General features: G+C 41.9%; 1 protein-coding gene across 3 annotated transcripts in view; it reads left to right on the forward strand.

Annotated features, from left to right (window-relative positions):
* Positions 1-15,100, forward strand: part of ALG14 (ALG14 UDP-N-acetylglucosaminyltransferase subunit) — an 89,535-nt gene extending 74,435 nt beyond the window's left edge. For all 3 annotated transcript variants that reach the window (XM_025996540.2, XM_025996541.2, XM_072754557.1), the window contains exon 4: positions 14,462-15,100. In XM_025996540.2, the coding sequence (XP_025852325.1) occupies positions 14,462-14,692 (231 nt within the window). In that variant the 3' untranslated portion in view covers positions 14,693-15,100. The remainder of the gene's footprint in view (positions 1-14,461) is intronic.
* The last annotated feature ends 4,835 nt before the right edge of the window (positions 15,101-19,935 follow it).

A 19,935-nucleotide genomic window follows, 5' to 3' on the forward strand; every position in this document is an offset into this window, starting at 1 on the left:
GAAGAAAACATTAATCTTGTTCTATATCTTCTTCAGAGCTTTTGGGTGACCAGATGTGTTGTCAATGAGCAGTAATATTTTAAAAAGAATCTTTTTTCTGAGCAGGAGGTCTCAATAGTGGGCATAAAATATTTTAATATATTATGCTGTAAACAGATGTACTGTCATCCAGGCTTTGTTGTTCCATTTCCAGAGCATAGGCAAAGTAGGTTTAGCATAATTCTTAAGGGCCCTAGGGTTTTCAGAATGTTAAGTGAGCAGTGGCTTTGACTTAAAGTCACCAGCCACATTAGCCCCTAACAAGAGTCAGCCTGTCCTTTGCAGCTTTGAAGCCAGGCATTGACTTCTCTCTGGCCATGAAAATCCTAGATTTTCATGGCATCTTCTTCCAATAGTAGGCTGCTTTGTCTACGTTGAAATCTTGTTGAGTGTAGCTACCCTCGTGAATTATCTTAGCTAGATCTTCCGGATAACTTGCTGCAGCTTCCATATCAGCACTTGCTGCTTCACTTTGTACTTTTATGTCATAGAGATGGCTTCTTCCCTTCAATCTCATAAAACAACTTCTGCCAGAATTGAATTGCTTCTCTCATTTCCTACCAGTGTTCCTGTCTTTTGAGTATATAACAGGAAAAGAGTCATTAGTGTAGACTTTGGCTCAAGGGAATGTTGTGTCTGGTTTGATCTTCTATCCAGACTGCCACAGCTTTCTCCATATCAGCAATAAGGCTGTTTTGCTTTCTTATCATTTGTGTGTTCACTGGAGTAGCACCTTTAATTTTCTTCAAGAACTTTTCCTTTGCATTCACCACTTGGCTGGCTGTTCAGCAACTTTTGGCCTCTCTTGGCTTTTGACATGCCTTCCTCACTAAGCGTAATCATTTGTACCTCTCTATGTAAAGTGAGAGACATGAGACTATTCCTTTCACTTGAATACTTAGGGGCTCTGGTAGGGATATTAAATGGCCTAATTTCAATATCATAGTGTCTCAGGGAATAGGGAGCCCCAAGGAAAGGCAGAGAGACAAGGGGAATGGCCAGTTGATAGAGCAGTGAGAACACACAAATTTATCAAGTTTGCCACTTTATATGGCTGCAATTTGTGGCTCCCCAAAACAGTTACAATAGATCATTTATCACAGATCACCATAACAAATATAATAATGATGAAAAGTTTAAAACTTTGCAAGAATTACCAACATGTGACACAGAGACATGAAGTGAACAAATACTGTTGGAAAAACAGCAATGATAAACTTGCTCGATGCAGGGTTGTCACAAACCTTCAATTTGTTAAAAACAAAAGCAAAACAACCCAGTATCTGCGGAACACAATAAAGCAAAGTCAAGTAAAACAAGATATGCCTGCACTGCCAAAATAATCTGGGTGTAAATTATCTAAGGAAAACTGCTGACTAGTTTTCAGTTCAGCACGATAGAAATTTTATACATGGCTATATGAAAAAACAAAGAGAAGGATCATGAAGAAAATATCACTTGTCTAGTCAAGAGGGGCCTTGACAAGAGTCAAGAATTATATAATTGCTTTGAATAAGCCAGTTCTTTCCTGTTTAGAGAGGATATTCCCTTTTCTTATAAAAATGTTAACCATTTTTCCTATTTAATCTGCTGAAAAGGTTTCCTAATTCATCCTACTCCAATGGTATGTTACAGTCTACCACTAATTTCTCTATTAAAGCTATAAAATATTAGTAACATCTGCCAGAATTTCACCTTTAGTTAAACTCCATGCATCATATCTGCCCTGGAGCCAGCCTTGCCTTTAGCCCACTTCCAGCTAATGCCAGATTTGCTTGACAGGTGCAGGACCAGGATGATGGACAGAAGAGCCCATGCTTGTCTTCTAAAAGCTAGGTTTGAGTCTCAGCTGTGTGACCTTACGTGGGTCATTTAATTTCTTTGTGCCTAGTTTTCGTGTCCTAAACGAGGATAACAGCATCCACCTCAGAGAGTGATTATAAGGTTTAAGTGAGGTAATTATGCAAAATGCCACACAGGCTGTGCCTGGCAATAGTATGGGCCTGTAAAGGTCAAGGTCTTGCCCTTCTTCCTCAGGCGACAGGTGAGAACTGGACCAAATGACTCTCAGAGTCTGCATCTACAACTAGTAGTCTGTGCTTCTGGGAGAGCAACTGAGTAGAGGGTGTGGGGAAAGCAAAAGGAAAAAATTCAGACAGTTGAAAATACAATGAAAACAAAACAAAACAAAATGCCAAGAGGGCAGGAAACGTCACCTTGACCATTTGGTCCTGACAACAGGAAAACTAAAAGATTCAATTTCCTCAACTGCTTCCAAGAAGGGTTGGGAAAACAATGTTTGGTTAGGCTGACAATGATCTTTAATAATGACATGAAGCAGGCATGGCTTAACTAGACTATATATATATATATATATATATATATATATATATATATATATGTTTTAATTTTATATATCTACTTTTTTTATGATGGAAGATCAGGGCAAGGAAATGAAATGCCAACCCACTGTGTCCCCTGACAACCTCTGAGTTCTTTCGCCCACTCTGCACTTCCAGTGGGAGGATTGGCCGTCAACATGTACAGAGTGCCAAACCTTGTGGGCCTTGGTCTGTAGGGCCTTACTAACATGCACTGGAACTACAAAGCACCTCTGAGTTGTGGAGGGGACGCTGGAGCCTGTGTCTCTGCCCCCTATTTAGCCACCACCCCTGTCGCTGAACCCAAACCCAGCAAATCAGGAAGGTCACCAGAAGATTAGGAAGTCTAGTTTCCCATACAAGGGGAAAATAGCCAGCTCTGTTTTGAAATGAACAAGATCAGGCTTATTCATCATGTCATCAGGCTTGTTGACCATGTTGTGGCCATTCAGCTTTCACAGCCATTGGGCCACAGGCTGAGAGGTAGCTACTGGGGCTCCACAGACCCAGAGCAGGAACATTCAAGAATCCCTCTGTCATCTACCATCTGTGGAAATCCAGAAAATACCACTGCTGGTCATCAGGCTCCTTCTATCATTTTTTTTTTTTTTTTTTATACAGACGTCACTTGGAGTGAAGCAGTCGGGGCAAAAAATATGACTGGAACATAGAGACCAAAATGGATGGTTGGGTTCTCTGAAAAAGTATCCTCTGAAGGGTAGGATAAATCATGCCAGGTCGATGCTATCCATGACTGTGACAGAGTATGAGGCTAGAGCTTTGTGAGCACTCCTCTAAGAGTTGAAAAATGCTACAATTCTACTACTTCACTTTTGGATAGATTATGATAATAGCTGCCATTTACTGAATTGTTACCATGGGCCAACCACTATTTGATGCTTTACATGTATTATCTTATTTAATCTTCACTGTAACACAACTATGTAGATGCTGTTTTCCTTGTGTTCTGGTTGATTACTCTTCCCCACCTAACATTCTCTGCCTCACCCCTACAAACTCCCAAGGAGAATACATTAGAGTTTATTATTAGAGGTTCTTATTCGCCTCCACACAAGGACATCAGACCAGGGTCATCTGGCCCTGCATGTCTTTGTTTCCAATATGTACACAAGAAGTCAAACCCCTGAGATAGAGTTTCACTTGGACATAACAGCTCTGTTAAATTATAAGCTGTTTCAAACTCCTGCCCCTCTCCAACCTCTCAGACTTTTTCACTGGCCCTTGGTAACTTACGGTCACCCATAAAATCTGCTCCATCTCCCCTGCCCACTGCTCTATCCAATGTCTGATTCCCTTGGAAGACTTCATCAGATCCTTGCTCACAAACCCCCTTCTCACACATCTTCCTTGACCTCCATATCTCCTGTTTCCCTATCCTGCTTTATGTTAATCTATTCATACGTGCATCTGTTATTTTCTGTCTGCCTACTGCAGCGTATGCTTTGTGAGGGCACTGACTTCTGTTCACTAATACATCTCTAATATCCAGAACAGTACCTGGCATATTATCTTTGCTCAATAAAGATTTCTTGAATGAAGTAATCCATAAATGAGGAAACTGAGCCATGCAATGGATAAGCAGTTTGTCCCTGGTCACAGTGCTGTGGAACAGCCAGCTCAGGTCTGTGTAATTACAAATGCCTGGCGCATAAGTACCATGTTGTCCAGCCTCTTGTGGATCATGTGAATGCAATATGAGCAAGAATATTCTGGCTGAACTGGAGTAATCAGTGTCGGGGTGTCAGTATAGGGAACTTAATTGATTGGGCAAGATACTACAGGACCAAAGTTCACTGCTCTTTTTTTTTATTATATTGTACAACACTGTGATTTAGCAGTAGAGTGTGTATTTGGTCATTGAGGTGACCAAAATTTATTTCTCATGTATATTTGGCCTTCATCCACAGTTCCTGACTCAAAACTCCTCTAAAGCCCTTGGAATTTCCTAAGTTTCCTAAGTGATGAGAATAGTAAAGGTTGTTGGGTTTTGTTGTTTGGGTTTTTTTTTTTTTTGGAAAGCCCCTGAGATGTGGGCTGGTTGCTGGTTGCCAATGTAGCCAACATGTGATTCAAGGGTTTGAATTCTCAGTCCCGACCTCCAGGGAGGGAAGAGGACCTAGAGGTTTGATCAATCACTGGTGGCCAATGATTTAATCAATCATGGCTGTGTGATGAAGCCTCCATTAAAAAAAAACTAGAAGACAGAACTCAGAGAGATTCTGGATTAGTGAGCACATGGAGATTTGAGAAGAATGGCAAGCTCTGAGAGGGCCTGGAAGCCTGGCTCGCCCTTTTCCCATCCCTTGCCTTGTTATCTCCTCATCTGGCTGCTGATTCATATCCTTTAATATCCTTTGTGATAAATCAGTAATCTAGCAAATAAATGGAATTTCCTGGGTTCTATGAGCCAGTTTAGCAAATTAATTGAACCGAACGAGGGGATCCTGGGAACCTCTGATTCACAGCCATTCAGTCAGAAGTACTGGTAACATGGACTTGCAGTTGGTGTCCTGAGTTCAGCAGGTGGTTGGAGCCTCTGGTTTGTAGCCTGTCAATCAGAAGCACAAGTAACATCCTAGTTGTGTGACTGGTGTCTGAAGTGGAGGGCAGTCTCATGGGACTGAGCCTTTTACCTGTGAAATCTGATTCTGTCTCTGGCAGATAGTTTCAGAATAGAGTTGAATTATAGAACACCCAGTTGGTGTCTGGATCATTGTTGGTATGGGGAAGTATACACAGACACACAGAGACACACATTGGAATTGGGTCCAGGAACCTGATTTACAGTAGGAACAGTTTTTTTTAGTTGTCACCAAACAAAATGCAAGTAACTGATCCTTTGAGGAGCCAGCAATAAAATCAGTATCCTTACAACATGAGCACATTAGCCTACATGGGAACAATTTATAATTTACATACCTTTTTGATATGGTTTAAAAGAAAATGAAAGCTATACTTGGGTCTAGAGAAATAGGGAAGTTTCCAGGTGGACCATGGCACATTCGTTGCAGCGAAACAACAAACAACTGTGTAGCACATGGAATGAAAGTAGTGAAGAATTGGGAAAGTAGACCTCAAAATGCTATATACACAATGATGACAACTCTGAAAACTCACTGTGTTAGCAAACGAATTGTAAGGGACCTTTAGGTTCATAAATAGCTGGTGATTCCAGTGTTTGGGATTTATGTGGTTATTTTATATTGGTTTTGATATTTAGATGTTTCTGTTGAACTGTTAATACTCAGATGATTAAATATACATAAAAAAGAAGAAATACAGTGTACCGTATCGTGAGCCAAGGAATACATCATCCCATCTGCTACACATCCTTTCCTTCCTGCTGTCCACCTCCGCTGCTCACAGACACTCCGTGCTGCCTTTCCTCAGGCTTACCCCCTGCCTTCTGGTGCTCTAACAGTAACCTCTACGTGTTACAGACCACCTGCTCTCCAACTGTATTTTCTTCCTCACTCCCTTGATTATTCTCAGATGCTTCTCTCTCCAGTTTCCTGAACTGTTCCCTCACTGATGGTGCCCTCCTCCCCTCTGGATGAGGCCTTACACCTGTCCTTCCCATCCTGGAATGCTTGCCTACCAGCCTCCTCCTCATCCACGACTCACTGTGCCTGCTTCCTGTGCTCACGATTCAGTGTTCAGTCCTGCCTGAGCACATCCTCTGCCTTTCGACATGATCCACCCCTCCTCTAACTCTGCATTTGCTGCTCTCAAAGCCTTTGTTCTTCCCATACCAGTCTGGGTTCTTGGTAACAAACCATAAAAATCTACTCTCACTGATTGAAACAGGAAAAGAGTTTAGTGAAAGGCTACTGAGAGCTACAGTTTTGTGATTTGTAAGAAATATATAGTTGGTCATTCAGACCAATATTCAGATGACCAGCTATATATTTCTTACATGTATTTGGTCTTAGTCCAAGGTTCCTGGCTCAAGGCTCCTAAAACCCTTGGAATTTCCTGTGATAGGGCTATGAATGAGTCTTTTGTTACATTAATGAAGGTGACTTTGGAGTCCTGGTTGCCAGGAGGACCAACCCTGTGATTAGAGGGTTGGAATTTTCAAGTTCCCCCCACCCCCCATCTAGGAGGAGGGAAGAGGGCACTGGAGGTTAAATCTGCCAGGGGCCTGTGACTTAGTTGATCATGACCATGTCATGAAGTCTCCATCAAAACCCAAAGGACTAGATTCACAGAACTTCTGGATTGGTGAACACTTGAGAAATTGGAGAGAGTGATATGCTATACCTCATCCTATGAATCTCTTCATCTGGCCGTTTATTCTTATTCTTTATCATATCCTTTAATAAACTGGTAAGCATAATTGTTCCTCTGAGTCCTGCAAGCTGCTCTAGCAAATTAAAAACATAAGGAGGGCAGCCCGGGTGGCTCAGCGGTTTAGTGCCGCCTTCAGCCCAGGGCATGATTCTGGAGTCCAGGGATCGAGGCCCACGTCGGGCTCCCTGCATGGAGCCTGCTTCTCCCCCTGCCTGTGTCTCTGCCTCTCTCTCTGTGTCTCGAATGAATGAATGAATGAAAATAAATAAGTAAGTAAATAAATAAATAAATAAATAAATAAATAAATAAATAAAATAAAATAAAAACGTAAGGAGGAGGTTGTTCTAATTTTTAGGCTATAGCCTGTCAGTTGGAAGCAAAGATAACAGCCTCTGGCTTGTGATTGGTGTCTGAAGTGAGGGGTGAGAGCCCATCTTGTAGGACTGAACCTTTCACCTACGGAATCCGGTACTATCTCTGGATGGATAATGTCAACATTAAATTAAATTCTCAGTTACACTACTGGTATCTGAGAATTGTTTGATATTGTGTATAAGGGACCCTCCCCTGCTCCTCCTCTCACACACTTTGGAATTGAGTCTGGGAACCTTAAAAAGAAGAGCTCTTAGAATTACTGAGAAAGGGGCACCTGGGTGGCTCAGTGGTTGAGCTTCTGCCCTTGGCTCAGGTCGTGATCCTGGCATCCAAGATCAAGTCCCTCATCAGTCTCCCCACAGGGAGCCTGCTTCTCCCTCCGCCTATGTCTCTGCCTCTCTCTCAGTGTCTCTCATGAATAAATAAAATTTAAAAATCTTATAAAACAAAAAACAATGTTTAAAAAAACAAAAAAGAATTACTGAGAAAATTAATGGAGTAGGATGAGAAAACATGGAGGGTCAAACTAAGAACTGGGCAGGTAGGACCATGGCCAAAATTCCATGGCCGCCAAGCTGGTTTGGGAGGACCCTGTGCCACCACTGCTAGACAGTGAACACTACAACAAGCACCACTAATATTAGACAGGAGACTCTTCTGGTGGCACATTGGCCACAAGAATAGTTTCTTCTCCAGAGTTGCTTTTCTACACTGCTAACTCCTAGTCAGAGGTAGGCAGAAACATCCAGCTGGGTCCCCAGCCCATCCACTATTGGCAAAGAGGACCTAGAAAGGAGTCTCACTTGTGCTATGAGAGGTGGGCTCTACTTGCTGCCACAGTTCAGTGAGAAATCGCTGGAACAGATTCTAGGCAAGAGCAAAACAAAACACAGTGGGGCCCATTCCCAATCCATGACAGTTGTTTCTACAACTTCTTTAAGTCCTTGAACTGTTTCTTCTAACCTCTCACTCAAGGAGAACTCTGGAACATAGTTCAATGCAAAATTAAAACCATAGGGGTCACAGATTTGTAGACAAAGATGTTCAAAGAGAATGATTTAGAACAGGAAAAAAAATTAAATTTCTACCAATAAGAGAAGAGTTAATTGAGTTATGAGATATCCATAGAATTAAATACATGTAGTCAGGGATCTCTAGGTGGCTCAGTGGTTTAGTGCCTGCCTTCAGCCCAGGGATCGAGTCCCACATCGGGCTCCCTGCATGGAGCCTGCTTCTCCCTCTGCCTGTGTCTCTGCCCACCCGCCCCCCTCTGTCTCTCGTGAATAAATAAATAAAATCTTTTATAAATAAATAAATAAATACAATCATTAAAAAACAAGGATTTTTTTTAAACTTTTTATAACACACAAAACTAGCTAAACAACTTTATGGTGTTTACATACAATTATGTGTGTGCATATATGATCCTATTTATAGTAAAATATAGAAATGTTTATATAAAGACATTTTTTGAAAGAGAATGTTAACAGATTGATGAAATTAGAAGGATTGCTCTTTTTCTTTATGCTTTTTATAGTTTTCACATTGAGCTGAAAATTATTTTAGTATGTAAAAGAAAATCTGCTGGGGGCAAACTTCCAGTCCCATCATTCTTATCCTTTGTCATGTCCTCAAAAAGTACAGGTTTTCCCACACTAACCTCAAACTCAGGATTCTTTTCTTCTGGTGTTGAAAGAACTCACTGTCTGCTATAGAGTAAGTTCCTCCCTCCCCACCACTCTGTTCCCACTGACCTTTTACGTTCCCATGTAGATCACTGGTTCCTGCTCACCTCACCTGGCTCCTCCTGAAGCTCTCCTCCCCCTCCAGCTCACTCTTCCCCTGCCCTGCATTTTAGCCCAGAGATTCCCTGAAATAGCTATCCCTGAGGTTTCCATTACTCTTTTCTTGGCCAAATCTCGGATCTCTATCATTGTAGCTTTGATGATTATGAGAAACATTGATTCATTCTCTTTGGCTCACTTTTGGGCACAGGCTATGTCAGGTAGCCTTGTGGTTTTCCTAATTTTCTGAAATAAGAAGGTGCATGCTTAAGGACCTCATCTGACTTTGCTTCCTAGTAAGCCTTATGTCCAAGCAGTTTTTCTCCCAGTGTCTCCAGACAATTCCCAAACCTCAGTGTTTGCTCCCTTCTGCATCTCCCCATTCACCTGTCTAGAAAGTGGAGCCAGTATCCTACAAACAGAAGTGTTGATTCTGAAACCTGTGACCTCCACAGGTCACCTGAACCTGTTCAGCTTTGACAGTGGGCTCCAGTTCTCCAGGTTTATCCATGGCCCTAGAAGCTCTGCTGAACCTTCCCTGCAGCTCTGTTCCTGTAGTTCATGAGCTCTCTCCAGCCTCGACCTCCACCAGCAAGAGACTGTTTGAAAGCCTAGCTTTCAGGCTGGTACCTCAGAGTTGGACTCTGCCTCTCTGTTCCCTGCAATTGCAGCCCTAGTTGGACTCTCCATCTGGCTTGCAGTCTCTCCTTCACACGCTCCCTGTTGGCGCACTCTCAACCTCATGGCCTCTTAACTTCAAACCAATCCAGGACCCCAAAGGTCCTGGCCCATATTCTGTGTATGGGGTTCCTACTAGGCTGGGAGTTGAGCTCAGGCTACCCAAGTTAACTGCATCTCTTCATACATGCTGATGTTGTGTCTCAGCCAACGGGACTTGGCCTCTGGTGACCCAAGTCTACAGAACAACAATCCTCTTGTAACTATTGATCCTTGATCCGGCTCATCCACCCTCATGACTTCATATTTATATTAGCCCTGACCTCTTTCTGTTTTCTAGACCTCTGAGTTATATTATTCTTAGTACATCTCTTGGATTTTATGCTCTCAGAGAAGCTTTATTGGTCTGTTAATTCATCTCGCAGGCACGTACTGAACACCTACCAGTTGGCACTGCAAATAGTCCGAGGCTAGTCAGGGAGTTAGACAAAATAAAGGGCTATATCAGTTAGTATACTTTTTATTGCTAGTGACAGAAGTCCTGATTCATACCGCTTAAGCAAAAATGGAATGTAGTCTCTCACCTACCTGGCAAGTCTAGGGATAGATCTGGTTTCCTTCAGGCACAGCTGGATTTGTGGATTGTAAATGCTACCTTGGGACTTGTCCTGTCTTCATCTCTCATCTCTGCTCTCTTCTACGTTGTGATGGCTTCATCCTCATGGCAGCAAGATAAATGTTAACCGTGCCAGGCCTACGTCCTCCTAGGTCCCAGTATAGCAAAAAAGGCACTGCTCTCTGAGCAGTCCCAACAAACGTCCCACTGCATCTTGTGGCATCTCACTGGATTAGGTGCTCTTTCCTAATCAGGTGACTTTTGTCAGAGAAATTCAATGCCCTTACTGATCAGACTGGAGTCATAGGTCCTCTCCTTATGGTTGAGTATGGAGTCCACTCCAGTGCTTAAGTTGAGAGACCGGTAGCAGTGGTTCCCTGGAGAAAAGGCAAATGGATGTGGGATGGTTGGGATTTTTTGGTTTGGGGTTTTTTTTGGGGGGAGGGGTTAAAAGTTGTCAGTTATAGCCATTATATATATATATATGATAAGTGGGTATAATAGAGTCACAGAGTTGAGTGTAGCAAAAAGAGCATTTGACTCCATATACAATAGGCAAAGAAGGATTCCCTCTGCCCTTACTCCCTTATCCTTCCTTTGGGCAGAATATAGTGAGTGCCTTTTTTGTTCAGGTACAGAATATAGAGGTTGACCCTGCCCATAAGGAGCTTACAGGGTATTGAGGAGGAGAGGGAATAAAAGCAATGCCCCACATTGATTGAGAATGTCCATTTTAAGAAATAAAAATATAAAGAATACTTCTATGTTTTTTATAAAATTAAAAAGACAACATCAACCATTATATTGTTTAACATTGTTTAAATCTTTTATACTTAATTCTATTTTGTTCAGTCCTTGGAATAAGTCTTTATGATACGCTTCATTGAACAGTGGAAACTCCATAATCCACAATGTTTTAATTTTTTGCCTAGGCTTCCGTAAAACTCAGAGTTAAAACCTGTGCTTAATTAAAAGTAGCATTCCTTAGCCTAAGTTGTCCTTGAGACTAATTTGCCCTTCTTTTTTTTAAGTACTTGATTTATGGTTTTGTGGTTTTATCATACCTATGACTTTTATACTAAGTGCTTCAAAATAGAGATGTGGCAGAGATAAATAAATGAATACCTTTAACTTCTACTTTCATCCTGACAGTCTCTGCTTCTGATCTATAGCAGGTTGTCAGTACATCTCCCACCAATGTCTAGTCATTTCCCTGTCTACAGACGTCTCTATCAGAGTATTCACAGCTTATGTATATAGAGAGCAAAATGAACACGTGTGGATGTGTACATTTTTTTGAAGGCAACAAACATGAAAATATTTTTGTGACATTGAAGACCCAACAATTAGTCTTTACATTATATTTTAACCTTAAGTTTCATTTTGTTTTGTACAATGGAAAAAAAGACTGAGAAAAGCAACATATAATCCACAGTTTAGGGGATTCATTAATGCAATGGTTCCCGACTGGAGACATTTGGCAATGCCTGGAGATATTCTTAATTGTCTTGCCTACTGGAATCTTGTGGGTAGAGACCAGGAGTGCTAGTAGACATCCTACAGTGTGCAGGACAGGCCACCACAATGAAAAATTATCCTATCCAAAATGTCAATAATGCCACTGTTGAGAAACCTTGCATTAATAGGATTTTTAGAATTCTAAACCCTGAAAGAATTCAGAACAATCTTGTAACTTAGGCATAAGACAAAACTAGACGCAAATTAAAGTCATAGAATTAGAAGAATCGTGGAGCTGACAGGGAAAGCCATTTAGTCCAGTCTCCCTGTGTATATGGTAACTGAGTCACAGAAGAAAAAGTGACTAAAGCAATAGAACTCCTCCACTCCTAGGGCGCCTGGGTGGCTCAGTGAGTTAAGCATCTGACTTGTGATTTCTGTTCAGGGTCATGAGATTGAGCCCTCCATCGGGCTCCATGCTCAGTGGGGAGTCTGCCCCAGATTCTCTCTCCCTCTCCCTCTCCCATTCCCCACTGCATGCGCTCACTCTCAGTCTCTCTCTCAGTCTCTCTCTCTGTCTCTCTCTCTCTCTCTAATTAAATCTTAAACCAAAAAAATGAACTCTCTCACTCCTAAACATGTGATCAGGCAACTTGCCCAATCTTTATGTGCCTCAGTTTCCTATTCTGCAAAAAGGGACAATAAAACTTGCCTCAAAGGATTGTTATCAGGAGTAATTAAAATAATGTATGTGAAATGTTTATACAGTGAGTTGTTGATAAAGAGTGGTGGTGAGAGCCGAGGCAGTGATTCCCATTTCTATTGCCCAAGTTGGTTGCACCTTGTTCCCCCGACTCTCAGTCCTGTTTTCTATTACACTGCCTTGAGGGTCTATGAAGAAAGGTTATAGGGGCAACTCACTAGGGATTAAAGAAGACTGATCTGAAAAGCAGCTTGGTAGCTGGTAATCCAAGAAAAATTGAACAAAAATTCTTCATAAAGACAAGGGGTTAAATTTTAGGTAAACACTTTAAAGAGGACACAAAAAAGATTGGTTCCCCCCTGAAACAGGCACCTTCTCTCTTCCCAAAGTTCTGTGAATGGTGTGCCAGTGGTCATGCCTCCAGGAAGGGCAGCGCCTAGATCAGATAACCTTTATCAAACCCTAAGAGCCCTGGCCATCGCCCGCAGCTGAGGCAGGACGTCTGTCCATCTGGGAGAATCTCTGAAATGCCAAGATGCTGAGGTAGTGTATCTAGGGGCCCTTTCAACTCTAAGGTTCTCTGAGGTCTGATAAGTTTTGTGGATTTTTTGCTGGAAAGATCATGTGACATTGTAGGTAATGCCCAACAGGCGTGCATTAGACAACCACATATCTCCTGTTTTATCATTTGTGGAATAAAAAAATGCTTTATTAGGGGCACCTGGGTGGCTCGGTTGGTTAGGCATCTGACTCTTGATCTCAGCTCAGGTCTTGATCTCAGGATCATGAATTCCAGCCCCAGGTCAGTCTTCACACTGGGTGTGGAGCCTACTTAAAGAAAGATGCTTTGTTAGGGTTACTAATTCAATCAATACAAGCATATGATTAAGATGTTTGTGCAAATACATTTTTTGCTGAAAGTAATAATAAGTTATCTTACCAATAAGTCTGTGAAATAGGTTTCCTCTCATTTTCTTAAAAGACTTCTAAGGCACTTGGGTGGCTCAGTGGTTGAGCATTTGCCTTTGGCTCAGGTCATGATCATGGGGTCCCAGCATCGAGTCCCATATCCAGTTCCCCATGGGTAGCCTGCTTCTCCCTCTGCCCTCGTTTTTGCCACTCTCTCTGTGTTTCTCATGAATAAATAAAATCTTAAAAAAAAATACTTCTAAAAATTCTTTGCAGTTGCTCTAGGAGTTGAATTTTTATTTTTTAATTTTTCTTGTTATTTTTGCCAACTAAATTGTTTTTAACCAGTGACTATCTATAAAAATTAGCAGAATTCAAAGGCATTAAACTCTCTAGACCACAAGCACAGATTAAATTCTCTTGAAGAAGAAATGACATTTATTTAGTACCCTTCTCTCAAATATCCCATTTGTTGGGTTGAACTCCTAAAATGATTCTATATCCCACAAAGATACTCTACATAGTCATTTATTTATTTGTTTTTTAAATATTTATTTATTTATGATAGAGAGAGAGAGAGAGAGACAGGAGGAGGGAGAAGCAGGCTCCACGCCAGGAGCCTGACGCGGGACTCAATCCTGGGACCCCAGGATCGCGCCCTGGGCCAAAGGCAGGCGCCAAACCGCTGAGCCACCCAGAGATGCCCTACATAGTCATTTAAAAGACATTTTCTCCTACATCTTACATGTCACCCCTCCAACTATTATAAAATTATTTTAAGAGATCAAGAACAAGCTGATACATGAGAAAATATTGACTCAGAGCTAACTTTATCTGTCTTCGATGTTTTTACGTGATCCATAAAACAGTTGGAAAAGAGCAGCACACACACGTCCAGTGAACACTGGCTGAGCACCACGCAGTGTGCTGGATGCCTCTGGTCGCACAGGGCAGGCCCCCTGGGCCCAGAGCAGTTCTGTTATTTGCCCCAGGTCACACAGTGATAAGCAGGAGAGCCTGCAACACAGCCCTGCCTGGCTCCCAAGTGCATGGGTTTGCTACATCCTAGATCTTGACAAGGAATAATGCAAGGCATAGAATAATAAAAATCTCTCCTAAAATGTGACTGTTTTTAATTTCAAATGCCTCTTTTAGATTAGTATTCTGTATGTTAATTTGACCTTCAACTTTGTGTTTTTTTAAGGTGTTGTGTAATGGACCAGGAACATGTGTTCCTATCTGCATATCTGCCCTTCTCCTTGGGATACTAGGAATAAAGAAAGTGATCATTGTCTATGTTGAAAGCATCTGCCGAGTAGAACATTTATCCCTGTCCGGAAAGATTCTGTTTCACCTCTCCGATTACTTCATTGTTCAGTGGCCGGCTCTGAAGGAGAAGTACCCCAAGTCTGTGTACCTCGGGCGAATTGTTTGACGAATGATAGCTTCTCTGGAATTTTGCAGTCAACCATATTTATTATAAATGGAGTAGAAAATACTACACGTTTTATTGTAAAGGCTTCTGAAGATCCTGAGAATTATTGGTGGTAAAGAGTAAAAAAATGTATAAATAACCCAGTAAGGAAACCGAAGGTGCTCTTACGAAACAAACATTAAGGGATCCCTGGGTGGCTCAGCTGGTTAAGAGTCAGACTCAGGTCGTGATCTCAGGGTCATGAGATCGAGCCCCACGTCAGGCCACCCCGCTCAGCATGGAGCATGCTGGAGATTCTCTCTCCCTCCCCACTACGCCCCCACACACACGTGAACTCTCGCTCTCTCAAAAAAATAAATAAAATCTTTTTAAAAATAAAATAAAAATAAAACAAACATTGATACGCCATTAAGTATTTATGCTTCCGTGCACCAAATTTCTTTTCTTTTGTATCACTACCTACAAGTTATCTTCTGACTTGTTTTAGTAGTATTTTTCCTACAACTAAATATAGAATTAGTATGATTAGTAACATTTCCTGTTCTGCAACTCTTTTTTATTTTACAATATTTTGCCTAGTAAAAAGAAAAGAGATATTTCTTAGTTTTTGTTCCGATACAGCAGGCTCTGTTTCCTGTATGGAAGCAGTAAAGTCCCTAGTGAATCCCTTCAGCATATATCACATGGGCTTCATGACAAGTTATACTCCGCAGGCTTCCAGAACCTTGAGCATGAACCAGTATCCTTTTTTGTTCTTCGGTTTTGCTTTGTGAGTCGTTGCCCTCAATCCAGAAGACCTTTTGAAATCTCTTGTTTAATTGTTAAAATAAATTAAAAGGTGACCAACTGTCCTAGTAATAAAAGCATGATTCTGGTTTTTAGAAATCTAAACTCTCAAAACATTTTTTTTTTAATGTTTTAGTAAATTCACAATGTCATGGTCATCATCGTCCCTGGCATTTTGAGGTTGTTTAGGCTTAGTAGAGGATATTTTTACTAAACATGTGAGTGCTTGCAATATGCTTCTAAACACTTTTCAAACATTAATTCCTATAATCCTAATAACAACTCGATGAGGTAGGGTCTGTTATTATTCCCCTTTTACAGGTGACTTGTCTAAGATCACATGACTAGTAAATGGCAAAGTCGAGATTCAAGTCCCGGCAGCCTGACTGGAGAGTGAAGCCCGCTACTTGGGCATGCGGCCTCTGCAGCCACACAGGGACCCACACTCAGGAAGGCCCTGCACTGGTTTTCGGGCTCTGCTGTCACTCTCAAATTCCTTAATAGATGTAGAACAAGGGACCCATGTTGTATTTTGCACTGATCCTCACGAAGTATTTAGTTGGTCCTGCTTGAGAATCTGTGCTGCCCTGCCTAGTACAATACCTAGTGCGGCACCAGGCCAGGGAGCTCTTCAAAAAAATAGGAATTCCTCTTTCTCTAAGTTCTCTCCTTTAACAGTGAGAAGACCTCTTGTAGTGTTGGAGTTTTTAAACTTTCTCCTCTTAAATCTGTTTAGTAAGTATGACATAGATCTAATAAAGAATGAAGAGATTAAATGTCAGTGGAAATGCATGAATACCTTGAGATGTTAGAAAATGAAAATGCTGAGGCCAGTCTAGCTTTTATTGTTCTCTGGGCAAATCTTCTCTGGATAAAGTAGGCACATCTGTCATCAGGACGTTTTCCTAGGTGTTTGGCTGAGAAAACCCTCAGAATAGGGCAACTATTTTGCTGTCTGGTTTGGTGGCCATGGGAGAGCCAGGAGCTAGCTCATTGTGTGCTTTGACCTTAATCGTCAAATGTCAGGTGCTGCCCCCGCTACCCGATGGAAAGGCCTGGAATGTCAGAGGAAATAAGTCTACTTTTCTCGAGAGAGAAAGTGATTTTATTTTAGGGATAACAGCATGAACATTTTTTTTCACCTTTGGCTTTTTCTCCGCTCTGCACTTTGTTCCTAAGTGGCACTAGGTAAATAGTCGATGCATGAAATTGGACTGTGTTCAGTTCAATAAATGCCTGTCCGTGCGCCAGTGCAGCCTCCCCGGCCCCCACAGGTAATCCTGCTGCGGAGGCTCCTGTCAGGCCAGAGCACACAATGCTTAGGCCGGGGAGAGTTGTAGAAAAGATGCTGTAATCTTTTCCAGAAATGTATGTCCCAGATGTTTTGCAGAGACTTAACTTAGACAGTGGTTAGCCTGGAATGTCAGAGAAAGAACCTCGTGTGTGTTATATCACTAAAAATTTAGGACTGTCTTCCTGGATTCCGACTATCATGCACACATTCAGAGTGAGGTTTGCTCAGTTCCAGATTATTCGGTAAGCAAGTGCCTGCCCTGCTGTGTGTGGTGGTTATGGCTAATTCAGGGCCTCGAGGTCACAGTGGCAAAGGGAGTTCTCCTTGAAAAAAATAGTGCTCTAGCCCCAACTCAAACTGAAGATCAGTAGCTAGCTTGTCCTTTCTGATTTCTCTTGAAACACTCTGGAATTCACCTCTTACTGGAATAGACTGTTCATGAAAAATTAATTGCATCAGTCTTTAAATGAGAGACAAGGAAACCACACATCCTGCCCACACCTACTTCCCTGGAAGATTTTTATCTACAGTTCAGTTGTCCTGGAGGGTTTCAGCAGCTTGCCAGAGCCGAAAGTCTAACTATTTCAAATAGGACATCCAAAAGTCATCCTGGGAAGCTTTAGCCAGGAACTTAGAGTGCTATGAAGCCGTGTCAACAAGAAGAATGTACAATTTGAGCTTGAGTAGCAAGAAGTCCTTGCTGGAAAGGAGATGACCCTGGCTTTTCCCTACAAAAGCAACTTGAAACGTGTTTATTTGGCCTTCCAAAGTTAGATTCAAACTGAGAAATGTACTACCCCCCTCACTGTGCAGTTCCTTAGACTGAATCAGTGCTTTAATTCTCCCGAAAAGCCCCATCTCACCAAAAGGAGTTTGACAGCAATGTATTAAGCCTCTTTTATCCACCATAAGAACGTCATTGAGTGTTAACAATTGTCCTTCTCCATACAGCCCAGCGTGGGGGGCCGTGCAGTTTCTTCCCCGATATTGCAGCTCTGGCCAGCAATGAGCAGACACCCAGATTTTCTTGTCTGCTCTCAACTTTCTTCTGTTCAGCCTGTCACTCGAGCGCTCTAAAAACAAATTGTCTACACTTCTGTTCTTGCTGCTAATTCACTTTAAACATGGATTTGACATACTTTCCCCTTTTCCCTTCCAGAGTAGTTAACTAGCCACTTTCGTATCTCTCAAGCAGCAAACTTTGGAATAGCTGCTGTTTTGTACGCTTTTTCCTTACTCCATATATAATTAATTTGTCCCCCCCCCCTTTAATATCCCCAGAATTTTCCTTTGTCTTCCCATTCACTTCTCTCCATATCGTCAGAATTCACCTATCCGTTCTACCTTTGAACTAATTTGCACCCACCCTTTCCTCTTCAGTCCCATGGTCACAACCTAAGCTAACTCTTCAGCATAAATTCCTTGTTTTCTTAGCACATTTGTTGGGAGACTGAGGCATAGAGAGATTAAGTATCTGCTCCAAGATTTTATAACTAGAAAGTGCCAGAGCTGGAATTTGAACCAAGACGTTCTAGCTCCAGCCAGACTTAATGGCTAGGTTAGGTTAAAAAAAAAAAAAAATGCCTGGAAGGAAATAAACAGGGTGCTCTGATGGAGAAGGTGGTGCTGGGTGCTCTAGAACGGGATGTCAGGAAAGGCTCTCTAAGAAGGATGTCTTAGCTGAGATCTGAAGGATAAGCCTGGAATATTTGTCCTCCTCCTCCTACTTCCCCACCCAACTTACATTTCACCTCCCTCACAAATTGTTCTCCATCTCCCACAGCCTTGTTTCAGCAACTTCTTCTCTAAACACCTTGGTGACATAGGCACCCATACCTGAGGTTAGCGCTGAGCTACCTCAAATCGTATTTCAGTACCTCGTGCCTAGAAACAGCTGCAGAGGAGAGAAATGAATGGTTCTGATAATTATTTCTTTATGTTCTCCTTATGTCAGGGACTATACCTCATACTTATGTGTCCTTGTTCCACTCTTGGTCACACCTGCCACAGTTGTAGACCAAATGCAGGCATCACCTAACCATATAAATTCTCATACCTTCCGACTTTGTCTAGGCCTACTTAGTTACAGCTCACCTAGCCCAACATGCTCAAACTTTTTGGTCTCAGGACCTCATTACACTCTTGAAAATTATCGGAGACCCAAGAAACTTTTGTTTATGGTGGCTGTGTATGTCAGTATTTACCACATTAGAAATTGAGACAAGGAAACTTTTTAAACAAGAATACACAGGACACATTCCATTAGCCATCAGAGCAACGATATCCCCGCACATCACATAGCATCTAGAAAACCATAAGATCATGAGAGAATGAGCAAGGAAAAGAAAATGACATCTTTTCATTATTATGAAAATAGTTTTAACCTCACAGACCCCTGAAAAGGTCTTGAAGATCCCCCTGCAAGGGTTCCTGGGTTACATTTTGAGAACTGTGCTCTATATGACAGCACATCTATAACTTCATCTCCTCTACCAGCTTTTAGTCAGTCGGTGATCTATGGACTAGTTTTCTATTGCTGTGTAACAAATTGCCACAAATTCAGTGGCTTCTGACAACCCGTGTTCTTTCTCTGTTCTATAGGTTAGAAATCCAGGTAGAGCCTAACTACTTCTCTGCTCAGGGTCTTACAAGGCTTTGATCAAGGAGACGGCCAGGGCTCGGTTCAGATTGGGAACTCTTGACCTTCCAAGCTTGCTTAGAAGAATTCAGTTCCTTGTGGTTGTATTACTTGTGGTGACCTGCTCCTTAAAGCCAGTGGGAGTCCCTACTGCTGCTTGTCTCTCTTAAGGGACTCATGTGACTGGGTCAGGCACATATAGGATAATCTCCCTTTTAATTAACTCAAAATCAACTGACTAGGGACCATATTTATATCTGCAAAGTCCCTTTGCACGTATTAATGTAACATAATCAGGGGAGTGATGGCCCATGATATTCACAGGCCCACCTATCCTGGGGGATTATAAAGCTGAGGATGCCATGGGTGGAATATTGGTGGCATCACGAGTTTTGCCAACCACAGTCTACCGTCTACGCGTGTTTTGTTTTGCTTTGGGGGAAAAATGTTCTTCGACCTTTCAGTTGGACTACAAACTGCTGCCTTAGTGTCCAAGTTTTCTAATTTTTTTTAAATATAGGAATG

This window comes from Vulpes vulpes, chromosome 3, assembly GCF_048418805.1.
Source record: "Vulpes vulpes isolate BD-2025 chromosome 3, VulVul3, whole genome shotgun sequence".
NCBI classification, from domain to species: domain Eukaryota; kingdom Metazoa; phylum Chordata; class Mammalia; order Carnivora; family Canidae; genus Vulpes; species Vulpes vulpes.